The sequence below is a fragment of the Triticum urartu genome, chromosome 4 (genome assembly GCF_003073215.2).
Source record: "Triticum urartu cultivar G1812 chromosome 4, Tu2.1, whole genome shotgun sequence".
In the NCBI taxonomy this organism is placed as follows: domain Eukaryota; kingdom Viridiplantae; phylum Streptophyta; class Magnoliopsida; order Poales; family Poaceae; genus Triticum; species Triticum urartu.
The window spans coordinates 71,006,680-71,021,514 of NC_053025.1; the positions used below are offsets into that span (position 1 = coordinate 71,006,680).

The following is a 14,835-nucleotide window of genomic DNA, read 5'->3' on the forward strand; positions in this document are numbered from 1 at the left end:
GATTGACAAAACCTTCTGGGTGCATCATATACAACTCTTCTTTAATAAATCCATTAAGGAATGCATTTTTGTTTATCAATTTGCTAGATTTCATAAAATGCGGCAATTGCTAACATGATTCGGACAGACTGAAGCATAGATACGAGTGAGAAACTCTCATCGTAGTCAACACCTTGAACTTGTCAAAAACCTTTTTGCGACAATTCTAGCTTTGTAGATAGTAACACTACTATCAGCGTCCGTCTTCCTCTTGAAGATCCATTTAATCACAATGGCTCGCCGATCATTGGGCAAGTCAATCAAAGTCCATTCTTTGTTCTCATACATGGATCTCATCTCAGATTTCATGGCCTCAAGCCATTTTGCGGAATATGGGCTCACCATCGCTTCTTCATAGTTTGTAGGTTCGTCATGGTCAAGTAACATGACCTCCAGAACAGGATTACCGTACCACTCTGGTGCGGATCTCACTTTGATTTACCTACGAGGTTTGGTAGTAACTTGGTCTGAAGTTACATGATCATCATCATTAGCTTCCTCACTAATTGGTGTAGTAGTCAAAGGAACAGATTTCTGTGATGAACTACTTTCCAATAAGGGAGCAGGTACAGTTACCTCATCAAGTTCTACTTTCCTCCCACTCACTTCTTTCGAGAGAAACTCCTTCTCTAGAAAGGATCCATTCTCAGCAATGAATATCTTGCCTTCGGATCTGTGATAGAAGGTGTACCCAACATTTTCTTTTGGGTATCCTATGAAGACGCACTTCTCCGATTTGGGTTTGAGCTTATCAGGTTGAAACTTTTTCACATAAGCATTGCAACCTCAAACTTTAAGAAACGACAGCTTAGGTTTCTTGCCAAACCATAGTTCATACGGTGTCGTCTCAACGGATTTAGATGGTTCCCTATTTAACGTAAATGTAGCTGTCTCTAATGCATAACCCAAAAACGGTAGTTGTAAATCAGTAAGGGACATCATAGATCGCACCATATCTAATAAAGTACGGTTACGACATTCGGACACACCATTAACTGTGGTGTTCCAGGTGGTGTCAGTAGTGAAACTATTTCACATTGTTTTAACTGAAGGACAAACTCGTAACTCAAATATTTTACTTCTGCGATCATATCGTAGAAACTTTTATTTTTGTTACGATGATTCTCCACTTCACTCTAAAATTCTTTGAACTTTTCAAATGTTTCATACTTGTGTTTCATCAAGTAGATATACTCATATCTGCTCAAATCATCCGTGAAGATCAGAAAATAATGATACCTGCCGCGAGTCTCAATATTCATCGGACCACATACATCAGTATGTATGGTTTCCAACAAATCTGTTGCTCGCTCCAATGTTCCGGAGAATGGAGTCTTAGTCATCTTGCCCATGAGGCATGGTTGGCAAGCATCAACTGATTCATAATCAAGTGATTCCAAAAGCCCATCAGCATGGATTTTCTTCATGCGCTTTACACCAATATGACCTAAACGGTAGTGCCACAAATAAGTTGCACTATCATTATTAACTTTGCATCTTTTGGCTTCAATATTATGAAAATGTGTATCACCACGATCGAGATCCAACAAACCATTTTCATTGGGTGTATGACCATAGAAGGTTTTATTCATGTAAACAGAACAACAATTATTCTCTAACTTACATGAATAACCGTATTGCAATAAACATGATCCAATCATATTCATACTCAACGTAAACACTAAATAACATTTATTTTAGGTTTAACACTAATCCTGAAAGTATAGGGAGTGTGCGATGATGATCATATCAATTTTGGAACCATTTCCAATACACATCGTCACTTCACCCTTAACTAGTCTCTGTTCATTCTGCAACTCCCGTTTTGAGTTACTATTCTTAGCAACTGAACTAGTATCAAATACTGAGGGGTTGCTATAAACACTAGTAAAGTACACATCAATAACATGTATATCAAATATACCTATGTTCACTTTGCCATCCTTCTTATCCGCCAATTACTTGGGAAGTTCCGTTTCTAGTGACCAGTCCCTTTGCAGTAGAAGCACTCAGTTTCAGGCTTAGGTCCAGACTTGGGTTTTTTCACATGAGCAGCAACTTGCTTGCCATTCTTCTTGAAGTTCCCCTTTCTTCCCTTTCTCCCTTTACTTGAAACTAGTGGTTTTGTTTACCATCAACACTTGATGTTTTTCTTGATTTCTACCTTCGTCGATTTCAGCATCACGAAGAGCTTGGGAATCATTTCTGTTATCCCTTGCATATTATAGTCCATCACAAAGTTCTACTAACTTGGTGATGGTGACTAGAGAATTCTATCAATCACTATTTTATCTGGAAGATTAACTCCCATTTGATTCAAGCGATTGTAGTACCCAGACAATCTGAGCACATGCTCACTGCTTGAGATATTCTCCTCCATCTTTTAGCTATAGAACTTGTTGGAGACTTCATATCTCTCAATTCGGGTATTTGCTTGAAATATTAACTTCAACTCCTGGAACATCTCATATGATCCATGACGTTCAAAACGTCTTTGAAGTCCCGATTCTAAGCCGTTTAAGCATGGTGCACTAAACTATCAAGTAGTCATCATATTGAGCTAGCCAAACGTTCATAACATCTGCTCCTGCAATAGGTTTGTCACCTAGCGGTGCATCAAGGACATAATTCTTCTGTGCAGCAATGAGGATAAACCTCATATCACGGATCCAATCCGCATCATTGCTACTAACATCTTTCAACTTAGTTTTCTCTAGGAACATATCAAAAATAAAACAGGGGAGCTAAACGCGAGCTATTGATCTACAACATAGATATGCTAATACTACCAGGACTAAGTTCATGATAAATTTAAGTTCAATTAATCATATTACTTAAGAACTCCCACTTAGATAGACATCCCTCTAATCCTCTAAGTGATCACGTGATCCATATCAACTAAACCATGTCCGATCATCACGTGAGATGGAGTAGTTTCAATGGTGAACATCACTATGTTGATCATATCTACAATATGATTCACGCTCGACCTTTCGGTCTCAGTGTTCCGAGGCCATATATGTTATATGCTAGGCTCGTCAAGTTTAACCTGAGTATTCCGCGTGTGCAACTATTTTGCACCCATTGTATTTGAACGTAGAGCCTATCACACCCGATCATCACGTGGTGTCTCAGCACGAAGAACTTTCGCAACGGTGCATACTCAGGGAGAACACTTGTACCTTGATAATTAGTGAGAGATCATCTTATAAAGCTACCGTCGAACTAAGGAAAATAAGATGTATAAAATATAAACATCACATGCAATCAAAATATGTGATATGATATGGCCATCATCATCTTGTGCCTTTGATCTCCATCTCCAAAGCATCGTCATGATTTCCATCGTTACCGGCATGACACCATGATCTCCATCATCTGGATCTATATCAATGTGTCGTCACATGGTCATCTCGCCAACTATTGCTCTTGCAACTATTGTTATCGCATAGCGATAAAGTAAACCAATTATTTGGCGCTTGCATCTTATGCAGTAAAGAGACAACCATAAGGCTTCTTCCAGTTGCCGATAACTTTGACAAAACATGATCATCTTATACAACAACTTATATCTCATCACGTCTTGACCATATCACATCACAACATGCCCTGCAAAAACAAGTTAGACGTCCTCTACTTTGTTGTTACAAGTTTTACGTGGTTGCTACGGGCTGAGCAAGAACCGTTCTTACCTACGCATCAAAACCACAATGATAGTTCGTCAAGTTATTGTTGTTTTAACCTTCTCAAGGACCGGGCGTAGACACACTCGGTTCAACTAAAGTTGGAGAAACTGACACCCGCCAGCCACCTGTGTGCAAAGCACATCGGTAGAACCAGTCTCGTGTAAGCGTACGCGTAATGTCGGTCTGGGCCGCTTCATCCAACAATACCGCTGAACCAAAGTATGACATGCTGGTAAGCAGTATGACTTGCATCGCCCACAACTCACTTGTGTTCTACTCGTGCATATAACATCAACGCATAAAACCTGGCTCTGATGCCACTGTTGGGGAACATAGTAATTTCAAAAAAATCCTACGCACACGCAGGATCATGGTGATGCATAGCAACGAGAGGGGAGAGTGTTGTCTACGTACCCTCATAGACCATTTGCGGAAGCGTTATATCAACACGGTTGATGTAGTCGTACGTCTTCATGATCCAACCGATCCAAGTACTGAAAGCACGGCACCTCCGAGTTATGCACACGTTCGGCTCGGTGTCGTCCTCACCTTCTCGATCCAGCAAGAGGGGCGAAGTAGTAGATGAGTTCCGGCAGCACGACGGCGTGGTGACGGTGTTGGTGAAGAACAATCTCCGCAGGGCTTCGCCTAAGCACTACAAAAACTATGACGGAGGATAAACTAGAGGGGACGGGGTAGCCGGCACACGGCTTGGTGTTTCTTGATGTGTCTTGGGTGCTAGCCCTACCCCCTCTATTTATATGTTGAGCCTTGGGGTCGAAACTTGAAGTAAAATCCTCCACAAAGTCGGTTTCACCTGAAAGGCAAGAGTCCTTCTCGGACTCCAGGGCCAGACGCCGGAGTTCCCGGTGTCTGGCCCCTGGACTCCGCAAAACTTCCTTTTGCGCTTTCCAAAAACCTTGTGGGCTTTCCCCTTTGGCCCAAATAAAGTGTTCTCGTACCCAAACATTTCGGGAAACATCCGGAACCCCTTCCGGTGAATTCCGGAACCCTTCCGGAGTCCAAACACTATTATCCCATATATCAATCTTTATCTCCGGACCATTCCGGAGTTCCTCGTCATGTCCGTGATCTTATCCGGAACTCCGAACAACATTCGGTCACCAACATACATAACTCATAGTACTATATCGTCAATGAACGTTAAGCGTGCGGACCCTACAGGTTCGAGAACTATGTAGACATGACCGAGACACCTCTCTGGTCAATAACCAATAGCGGGACCTGGATGCCCATATTGGCTTCTACATATTCTACGAAGATCTTTATCGGTCAGACCGCATAACAACATACGATGTTCCCTTTGTCATCGGTATGTTACTTGCCCGAGATTCGATCGTCGGTATCCCAATACCTAGTTCAATCTCGTTACCGACAAGTCTCTTTACTCGTTCCGTAATACATCATCCCGCAACTAACTCATTAGTTGCAATGCTTACAAGGCTTATAGTGATGTGCATTACCGACTGGGCCTAGAGATACCTCTCCGATAATCAGAGTGACAAATCCTAATCTCGAAATACGCCAACCCAACAAGTACCTTCGGAGACACCTGTAGAGCACCTTTATAATCACCCAGTTATGTTGTGACGTTTGGTGGCACAAAAAGTGTTCCTCCGGTAAACGGAAGTTGCATAATCTCATAGTCATAGGAACATGTATAAGTCATGAAGAAAGCAATAGCAACAAACTAAACGATCAAGTGCTAAGCTAACGGAATGGGTCAAGTCAATCACATCATTCTCCTAATGATGTGATCCCGTTAATCAAATGACAACTCATGTCTATGGTTAGGAAACTTAACCATCTTTGATCAACGAGCTAGTCGAGTAGATGCATACTAGTGACACTCTGTTTGTCTATGTATTCACACATGTATTATGTTTCCGGTTAATACAATTTTAGCATGAATAATAAACATTTATCATGAAATAAGGAAATAAATAATAACTTTATTATTGCCTCTAGGGCATATTTCCTTCACTCTCCGCCTTCAGGAACGCTGTGACACAAATGTTTCTCCGGTGTAATAAGGGATAGGCTCAGTCTGTATCTCTTTTCTTCAGGAACACTTTTGAGTAACCGTAGATCTCCTTTGTGATCCTCTTCTTCCTCACCCCCTTAGGGCATGTACAATGGTGGCATATGGATACAGATGCCCCATGATAAAAAGTTGCTTGAGGCATCTATATTGATTTTTTGTCCCCAGCGCAAGCTACTACTAGTGGGCCTCATCAAATAATATAAAATAGACTCTCACTACATATGCATCCCTACTCTCCACTCTAAAATTTTCAGCTTTATGCACCGGATCACACTTTTTCTTCCCAAGCACCAGCCTCCTACCGAGAATCCCGCTACACCATCTGAACCTATTTTTCCCCGATATCCAATCCTACATGGCCTGCGAGGCATCACCCTAGGGCTATGCATTGGCCATGTCCTTACTCCCCATGAAACTTTCTACAATACTTTTGAACTTTTGATATGAAATGTTCAGGTTGGTCTAAGTTCCACCATGGTTACAGTGAAAGAAGAACAATTTTTTTATGCATAAAGAAGAACAATTTGAAAAGTGAAACTTACGCCACAAGCACATGTCATGCAAATATCCCCCTATGGCCGTGCTAAATAATACTTCTGGAGTATTTCCAAATTTTGAATGCCTCACAAATAGTGTCTAGTTGGGGAGTATGCTGGCTATTAATTACTCTAGATCTTCCCAACTCAAAGCAAAAAAAAAGTTGGGTTTTCTATTTCTATGCCCCTCTTCGCTTAGTCCTCCTTAGTTTTGCCCAAACACACTTATTTTGCTCACTTATCCCCTCCACCGCGCACCCACCCTCACCAATGTCCAAACGGGGGTTTGTCGTTGGTCAAGGTAGTTGACTGTTAGCCTGCGCTGTTACTGACAAGTGGGGCACACCATGCCAGGTGGCGCTCTCACAATCAGCGGTGTGCGTGCATCCACATACATGAGTAGTTACATCATGGTTACGTCGGCGCTTTCACACACGGGCAGTATGCACGGCGTGGTTTCCCATGCAAGGAGCTGTGTCGCTGGCGTTCCCGGCAGGCATCTATTAATGCATTTTATAGCCGCGCGGGGGCGCACCGGCGTGCACAGTGTTCCAATCCCCTCCCCTTGCCGCCCCACAGCCTTCACCACCGTGCGCCTCTAGCAAACCCTAGCCACCTCCACCAAACCCTGGCCGCCTCCCCTTCCAGCAGCCGCAACAATGTCCAGGCAGAATGGACGTTGTGCGTATGTCATTCCCGGCCTGCCACGCGCCCTCCGGATCGAAGAAGGGTCGCTCCTCGCCCGCTGTGGCGTCATGGTGTCGCTGGACACACGCCTCCCAGCCAGATGGCACCTGAGCGCTAGGGGGGCTCCTGGTGGAGCATGTCCCCACCATCGGCACGCCGGCCATGTCACGCGCAATACATAACTTTCGGCAAAGCCTGCCGCTGGTGGAGTGGTCGAAGCAGCGCTACACGCTCGGCAGCCAGCGGTGGCCAGAGATCCCGGTGGAGGAGAACGGGGGCCGCATCCAGCACTTCGATGGCTGGTACCCATCGCCATCGCAGCACAACATCGACGAGAGGTACGCCTTCTAGGAAGGGTGTGCCTTCCCCGATGTCATGGCCATGTGCCGCGTCCAGCTCGGTCTGCAAACAGGCGACTGGGTTTCATAGTCGTGGGCCACCGCTCGATCCACGACGGGGGCCACACCCACAACCGGAGGAGGCAGTGCCGGTGCCAGCGGCAGCAGGGGCCTTCGCGTGCCCAAGCCGGAGCTAGCGACGCTAGGGACGAGCTTGCGCGGCCTCCTGCTCATGCCCAAGCCGGAGCTGGGGACGAGGTCGCGCGGGCCCATGCGCATGCCCAAGCCCGATCCCAGGACGAGCTCGCGCGGCCCCCTGCGTGTTTCCAAGTCGGAGCTGGAGCCGCCGCTGCTGGCGGAGTATAGGGGGCGGTGGACAGTGAACCCGGCGGCCCTGTAGACCTGTTGGGGCTACTTCTGGTGCTGCGCGAATCGACAAAGGGGCCGCAACGCCACCCTAATGACCCAGTGGACTCGTTGGGGCTGCGACAGGCAGTCGTGGCCTCGGTGTCTCACGTCACCATTGACCTTGTGAGTGATGACAACGACGACAAGGACGAGAAGAAGGACAACGATGACGACGAGGACTACTTCAGCGGCAGCAGCGGCTCCGACGTGGACGACATTGATCAGTAGCTTTGTTTAGGATGTTTGTACAAATTTTAAACTTTAAATGAAATTTGTGTTGTTTGAATGTCCAATTTGAATGTTTGTATCTATGCATGTTTGAATGTCCAATTTATGCCCAGTTTGCTTGTGTGTGACTAGTGGTCACCCAAATTTCATGAAGATGCAAAAAAATGGGCGTTTTCAATTGAAAAGTCTCAATTTTGTGAAGATTTTTTCCAGACTTGTTGTATTGCAAGTTTGATATTTTTTTCCCATAAACTAGTGCACATAAGATGGCTCAGTGCAAAGGCATTTGAATTTTTGAGCCTTTTTCATTTTCTTTTTTTTCAAATCGGGGTCAAACTCGCAATGTTGACCATTTGTACAAAACGGCTTGGAATTCCCACTTTCCTTGTCCCAAGTTCATCCATCACCAATATTATACCATAAAATGATTTTCCAAAAAAATCAGGAGCAATCTACATCACACTTGTAGTGCAAATTTGGGCCTTTTCTGATAATTCACTAAAATTCAACTAAATTCATGGAATATAGCAATATTAATCTGAAATTGTTGAAACCTGGTCAATGGCCATCCAATGTGGCCTGATTGTGATGAAAAATGAAATGGAACAAATTTCTAAATTATTTGAGGCACTTCCTTCACAAACAAATGTCATTTCCAGGGCTTGGAAATTGGAGAATTTATTTTTATTACAAAATAATTACAAATTCCTATTAAACATTGTCCAGAATGGTAACACCAGTAGTTGTGCCAAATTTGGGCATGTTATCATGGATTTTGCCATGTATGTGGCAATTTCCATATGCATATGCCTTGAAAATCCACACAAGTCCAATCTGGATAGTCAATTTTGTGAAGATTTTTTCCAGAATTGTTGCATTGCAAGTTTAATATTTTTCCCATAAACTAGTGCACATAAGATGGCTTAGTGCAAAGGCATTTGAATTTTTGAGCCTTTTTTCATTTTCTTTGTTTTTTTCAAACTGGAGTCAAACTTGCAGTGCTGACCATTCATACAAAATGGTTTGGAATTCCTACTTGGCTTGTCCCAAGTTCATCGACCACCAATATTGTACCATAAAATGATTTTTCAAAAATTTCAGGAGCAATCTACATCACACTTGTAGTGCAAATTTGGGCCTTTTCTAATAATTCACTAAAACTCAACTAAATGCATGAAATATAGCAATATTACTCTGAAATTGGTGAAACCCGGTCAATGGTCATCCAATGTAGCATGTTTTTTATGAGAAATGAAATGGAATAGATTTCTAAATTATTTGAAGTACTTCCTTCGCAAACAAATGTCATTTCCTAAGCTTGGAAATTGGAAATTTCATTTTTTTTTATTACAAAATAATTGCAAATTCCTATGAAACATTGTCCATAATGATAACACCAATAGTTGTGCCAAATTTGGGCATGTTATCATGGATTTTGCCATGTATGTGGCCATTTCCATGTGCATATGCCTTAAAAATCCACACAAGTCCAATCCAAATATAGTCCATTTTCTGAAGTTTTTTTCCAGACTTGTTGTATTGCAGTTTAATATTTTTCCCACAAACTAGTGCACATAAGATGGCTCAGTGCAAAGGCATTTGAATTTTCGAGCCATTTTCATTTTGTTTGTTTTTTCTCAAACTGGTGGCAAACTTGTAGTGTTGACCATTCATACAAGATGGTTTTGAATTCCTACTTGCCTTGTCCCAGGTTCATCCACCGCCAATATTGTACCATAAAATGATTTTTCAAGAATTTCAGGAGCAATCTACATCACACTTGTAGTGCAAATTTGGGCCTTTTCTGATAATTCAATAAAACTCAACTAAATGCATGGAATATAGCAATATTACTCTAAAATTGCTGAAACCTGGTCGGTGCCCATCCAATGTGGCATGCTTTTGATGAAAAAATGAAATGAAACAATTTTCTAAATTATTTGAGGCACTTCCTTTACAAACAAATGTCATTTCTAGGGCTTGGAAATTAGAAAAATGATTTTTTATTACAAAAAAAATGTAAATTCCGATGAAACATTGTCCACAATGTGGCCTGCTTTTGATGAAAAATAAAATGAAACAAATTTCAAAATTATTTGAGGCTCTTCCTTCACAAACAAATGATTATTGAGGACTAATCTAATTTCTGTGGCCTACTTTTGTTACTTTGCTTGTCCCAAGTTCATTCACCAAACCAATATTCAGTACTAAACTAATTTGGTTGACTAAAGTGCATCCGTCACACCAAATGGCTTGAACAAAACTATTAACACCCCAATGATATACTGCATATAGTGAGTAAACGGTTTGTTTCATGCTTCACTTCGTTTAGTGCATAAAATGGTGAGGACTGTTTCGAAAGTCATGTACACATACTTGGTCGGTTGGCTCTTGCGCCTCTCTTTGAGCGTCTAGTCTCGGGTTCGAGTTCTCATCCTGGCTTAATAAACCACCTCTTTTTCGGGTTGGCGCCTTCACTAACAAAGGTGTCCCACAAGCCAGTGACTGCGCCCATCACCTATGACCGTGAAGCCACTGACAAAGGTGTCCCACGCGCCAATAACTGTGACCACCACCTACGACCGTGCAGCCACTGACAGAGGTGTCCTAGAAGTCAGAATACGCGCCCACCATCTACGAGCGCGCAACCGCTGACAGAGGTGTCCCACAAGTCAGTATATGCGCCCATCATCTACGAGAGGATAGCCGTTGACAGGGGTGTCCCACGCGTCAGAAACCACGTTTGGGCTTTTGCGAGGGTGAGTCGTACGGTGGAGGGAAACGTGAGAACTGCCATAGAGCGTGGGCAAAACTGAGAAGAACTAAACAAAGAAGGCACGGAACTAGAAATCCCAAAAAAGTTACTCGAAATCTTCTGCAATTGCAGTGTGTCCACACAATCGATTTTGTTTTAGTACAAGCATGCGGGTGATATACATACATATACAGGGACAAAAAAGACATTGGAGATATAAAATTGCCCCTAAACGAAAAAGCAAACATGTGCATATGTACAGGTGATAAATTTAGGAGCTCTCTACAGTTGACCATCTCCGTCTTCATCTCTCCCTCGTCAGCTTTGATTTGTTAGTCCAAACTACTTCGTGACACCCTTCTCTGCATACTCTGCCCCAAAGATCTGAGGCCGGTCAGCAGGATTATTGTCCTCGCTCACCAGGATTCAGTTCCTAAAAATGCTAATTATCCGCACGAGTGCTCACGTTCTTCCTCGACGATTTGCAGAGCTCTGCCCTTGTTCCCAAAAATGTTGCGAGTATGTATCCTCTCCGTCTGATTCATTCGTCATGCTATTATATCGTGAACCTCTTGAGGTCGACCACCATGACGGTGATGTCATCCCTGCTCCCTCTACACCGCGCCATGTCCACGAGCTCCTTGAAGCACCCCGTGGAGTCCCGGCCGGCGCGGCTCCTGGAGACGGCGTCCACCGCCTCCTGGTTGGACACCTTGTTCCAGAGACCGTCGGAGGCGAGGACGAGGAACTCGCAGCCGGCGGTGAGGGGAAGCCTCCGGATCTCCGGCTCTGGGATCACCCAGCGCTTGAGGTCGGCGTCGCCGAACGCCCGCGACACGGCCAGGCAGTCCTGCACCCTCCACACGCCGTTGCTGCCGCAGCTCACGTAGCCACCCTGAACGAATTTTGGCTGTCAATCAGCTGCCTTTCTTCTCTATGATCGGTGTGACGTTGCGTGCATGCATGAATATATATGTGCACATTTGCGTACCGAGTTCTCGATGCGGGACCTCTCGTCCTCCCTCGCGGCGGTGTGGTCGGAGGTCACGGCAGTCGCCACACCGCCGCGGCACATGACGGCGCGGCAGTCGCCGAGGTTCGCCACGTAGATGTCGCCGTCCTTGACCAGCGCCGTTGCGGCACATGAGCCACCTCTCAGGCCCTGCGTTCACGAGGGACAAACAAAGAGTTAAATCCCTGCAACGCATCATTAACATTTCTACTAGAAAAAAGAAGATACGTTTTTGTCCTCCCAGTTGTTCCTAGTTACAAGTTCCATTTTAACCCCAAATTCAGACACTTTGACCCTTACTTTCAGCGTCAAACGGATTTGAACTCTGAACTGAAAACATTGGTAACATTAACATAGCTGTCAAACGTAGCAATCGCCAGTCACCAGAGGCGACACCTGGGCACCTGGGACACGGCGAAGGGAGCACTCGTACAATCTAAGCCAGCATCTTTCTCTGTCGCAATCATAGCAACGAACAAACCCTAATGGAGTAGTAGTGGACATCTATCGCCATTGTCGGCATGCAACACGCATCGCACAAACAGGAGGAGTCTGCATGTGTTGACGCGTTCAACTCGGCCGGAAGAGACCTGGTAAAAACAAAAGTACACACCTGCTTCACGAGCTCGCTGTCGGTGGCCAAGTAGGCGGCTCTGATGGCCGCCGTGACAGCATCCGTCGACCACGACGACGGTTCTGTTCCCTGCGCCTCCTCCGTCTTCGTGGCCAGCACAGCAGCGACCACGTTCTTGCCGAGGTGGTCGGAGACGAAGTCCACCGCTGCGCGGCCGCCGTGTCCGTCGTACACACCGTAGAATGCCTGCAAATGCGAAAGCATTTTGTTATTCCCTTGTTGGGCGGCGCGCGTACATCTTTATTGCCTAGGTCATGTGTGCCCTGACCGAGTCAGTTCAACAAGATAAGGGCACTTATTCCAAATCATAATTAGTGGCACGTTCAGCACATGCATAAGTCAACGCCCCCCTATACTGCTTGCACCCGTAAAAACGATCAAATTATTCCTGAAAAAAGTTCATATTTTGAGGAACTTTACCCCTTAGACAGTTTTTATGAAGGACAAATTGTGTATTTTATTTTAAATTTCTGAAAAAAACAAGCATATGTATGTTGCGGTGAGTACACAAATTTAAGTTTTCGTAAACAAGCATAACTAACCATGCATGATCTATGAAAATCAAACAACCAATGGGCTACTTTTTCACGCTAAATGATCATATGAAAACGTTGGGGTGACCCATGGCTCAATCTTAGAAATATTTAGTTAGATAGCCAATAGATCACTGTTATCTCATCTGTTTTTCTACATGCAAGTGCCCTAAAGTATGAGTTCTCATAGATGACTTACAAATAGTTATTTCTCGTTGCCGGAGATATAGAATAACTATTTAACTTTGTATACTAGCCATGAATGGTCGTATTTTCTTAATTTATTTCGCAAAAAAAAGAATGGTTGTATTTTCTTAAAAAAATATTAAGTACATCCATATAATTGAGGCCATAACTAGCATATACGATATTTATCGGATTTTGAAAAACTTTCAAAAGAGATTTTGTCCTTCCAAAACTCAGCTCATGTTAAAGTGCACCGCCTTACTATGATACAGTACTAATTTAGGAGACTTTGTGAGCCCCCAAATAATAAGGGACAAAGGCAAGCTAAGACCATATATAGTTTAGGATACATTTGAAAATCGTCATTTAGAGATGAGTAGATGACACGAAGGACATGGGAATTAAAATCGGTTTTGCTAGTATATATTTTTCAAGGAAAAATGTAGGCATGATGATGATCCACCCGAAGTCTGAAGAGAAGATATCGATCAATGAGAAAAGAATTTTACCAGCTGGGAATCTGCTCCAAGTTTCTGAGCGATCACGCCATATGCATCCTCCATTGCATGCCTGGCCCCTCTCCTGCTCGCCAGCCAAAACCCTTCCCCCTCCACCTCCACCTCGGCCTCCTTCTCGGCCACAACGGTCCCCCAGCCAGCCGCCACCTCGACGGCCTCAGGGGCGACGGGTATGACCAGCATCGACGGCCTCTTCCTCGCCCCCCGCGCCGCCTTCTTCGCGGGCTCGACCTGCTGCGCGGCGCCACCGCCGCCGTTGCACGCCGCAAAGGCGTCCACAGCCGGCGCAATCAGCAGCTGCTCCCTGGCCTCCCTCTGGTCACGCTCACGCAGCGCGTCCCCTACGGCGACGCTGAGAGCCGGGTGCGCCTTCCTCCGCATGGAGAGCGGCGCGGACGACGCAGGGGAGGTCGTGGCGGGCAGGGAAACCGGCGGGGAGCAGAGGACGGATGCCATGGCCTTGCGGAGGGCGCGGGCGAGGCGGGCGAAGGCAGCGACCACGGAGCAGAGGAACTGGACGGTGTACAACAGCATCGCCGGCAGGGTGGAGACGGACGGAGGCGGCAGAGGCAGTTGGACGGACCAGCTAGCGATGGCTAATTCTGGGAGGAGATCGATGAGAGGCTGCCACTAGCTGGCCGGAGTTAGGTTTTTATATATACAACATGGGAGAGAGAGGGTAACGAGGAGGAGGGGCAAAGAGAAGAGAAGGGGTCCTTGATGCTGACCGGTCAATGGAGTGACCAAATCACCTTGGCTAGGCTGGCCTGCCACATGCGGTTTAATACAATTCCGGCCTGGTTTTACGTGATCCCAATGGCGCATCCAGTTGTTGACTAGTGAGGAGCCGAGCGAGCCCCCCGGAGATTTGACAGCTCCGGCAATTGCTCGCTTAATTTACAAGATGAGGGCTCATTTGCTTCAAAGGAATTCTATAGAATTTTCAGAGGATTGCAATCCTATGGAAAAGGATTTCCCCCGCTTTGTATTACAAAACAACCAATCGATACAGCCAATGATAGGTGTTGGGACGGAAGCAGCACAGACACGCTCAAAAGAAACGAGAGAGAAAATATAAAAGAAACAAATGCCGACAACGACGGATCGACAAAAACACGAAGAAGCCCCGCGACCACTGCGCCCACCGGAGATCTCCCACCAAGCTCCTAGACTCTGAAGCGCCGGTACCAATCAACACCTCCAAGAAGGG

The 14,835-nt window shown here is 45.1% G+C and overlaps 1 protein-coding gene across 1 annotated transcript; it reads right to left on the bottom strand.

Moving 5' to 3' along the window:
- Positions 1-10,860: 10,860 nt before the first annotated feature.
- Positions 10,861-14,244, bottom strand: LOC125553577 (probable protein phosphatase 2C 74). The gene is made up of 4 exons (XM_048717345.1): positions 13,617-14,244; positions 12,368-12,574; positions 11,734-11,904; positions 10,861-11,637 (listed from the first exon to the last, which is right to left on the bottom strand). Exons 1-4 carry the CDS (start codon positions 14,157-14,159, stop codon positions 11,299-11,301), a joined length of 1,260 nt encoding a protein of 419 aa, XP_048573302.1. The 5' UTR covers positions 14,160-14,244; the 3' UTR covers positions 10,861-11,298.
- Between the last annotated feature and the right edge of the window lie 591 nt (positions 14,245-14,835).

Excerpts from the sequence above, each read along its gene's own strand:
- LOC125553577 (XM_048717345.1), bottom strand. The coding sequence starts at position 14,159 with ATGCTGTTGTACACCGTCCAGTTCCTCTGCTCCGTGGTCGCTGCCTTC. Across the intron at positions 12,575-13,616 it reads TTGGAGCAGATTCCCAGCTG|GCATTCTACGGTGTGTACGA; the intron begins GTAAAATTCTTT and ends TCGCATTTGCAG. Across the intron at positions 11,905-12,367 it reads ACAGCGAGCTCGTGAAGCAG|GGCCTGAGAGGTGGCTCATG; the intron begins GTGTGTACTTTT and ends TCGTGAACGCAG.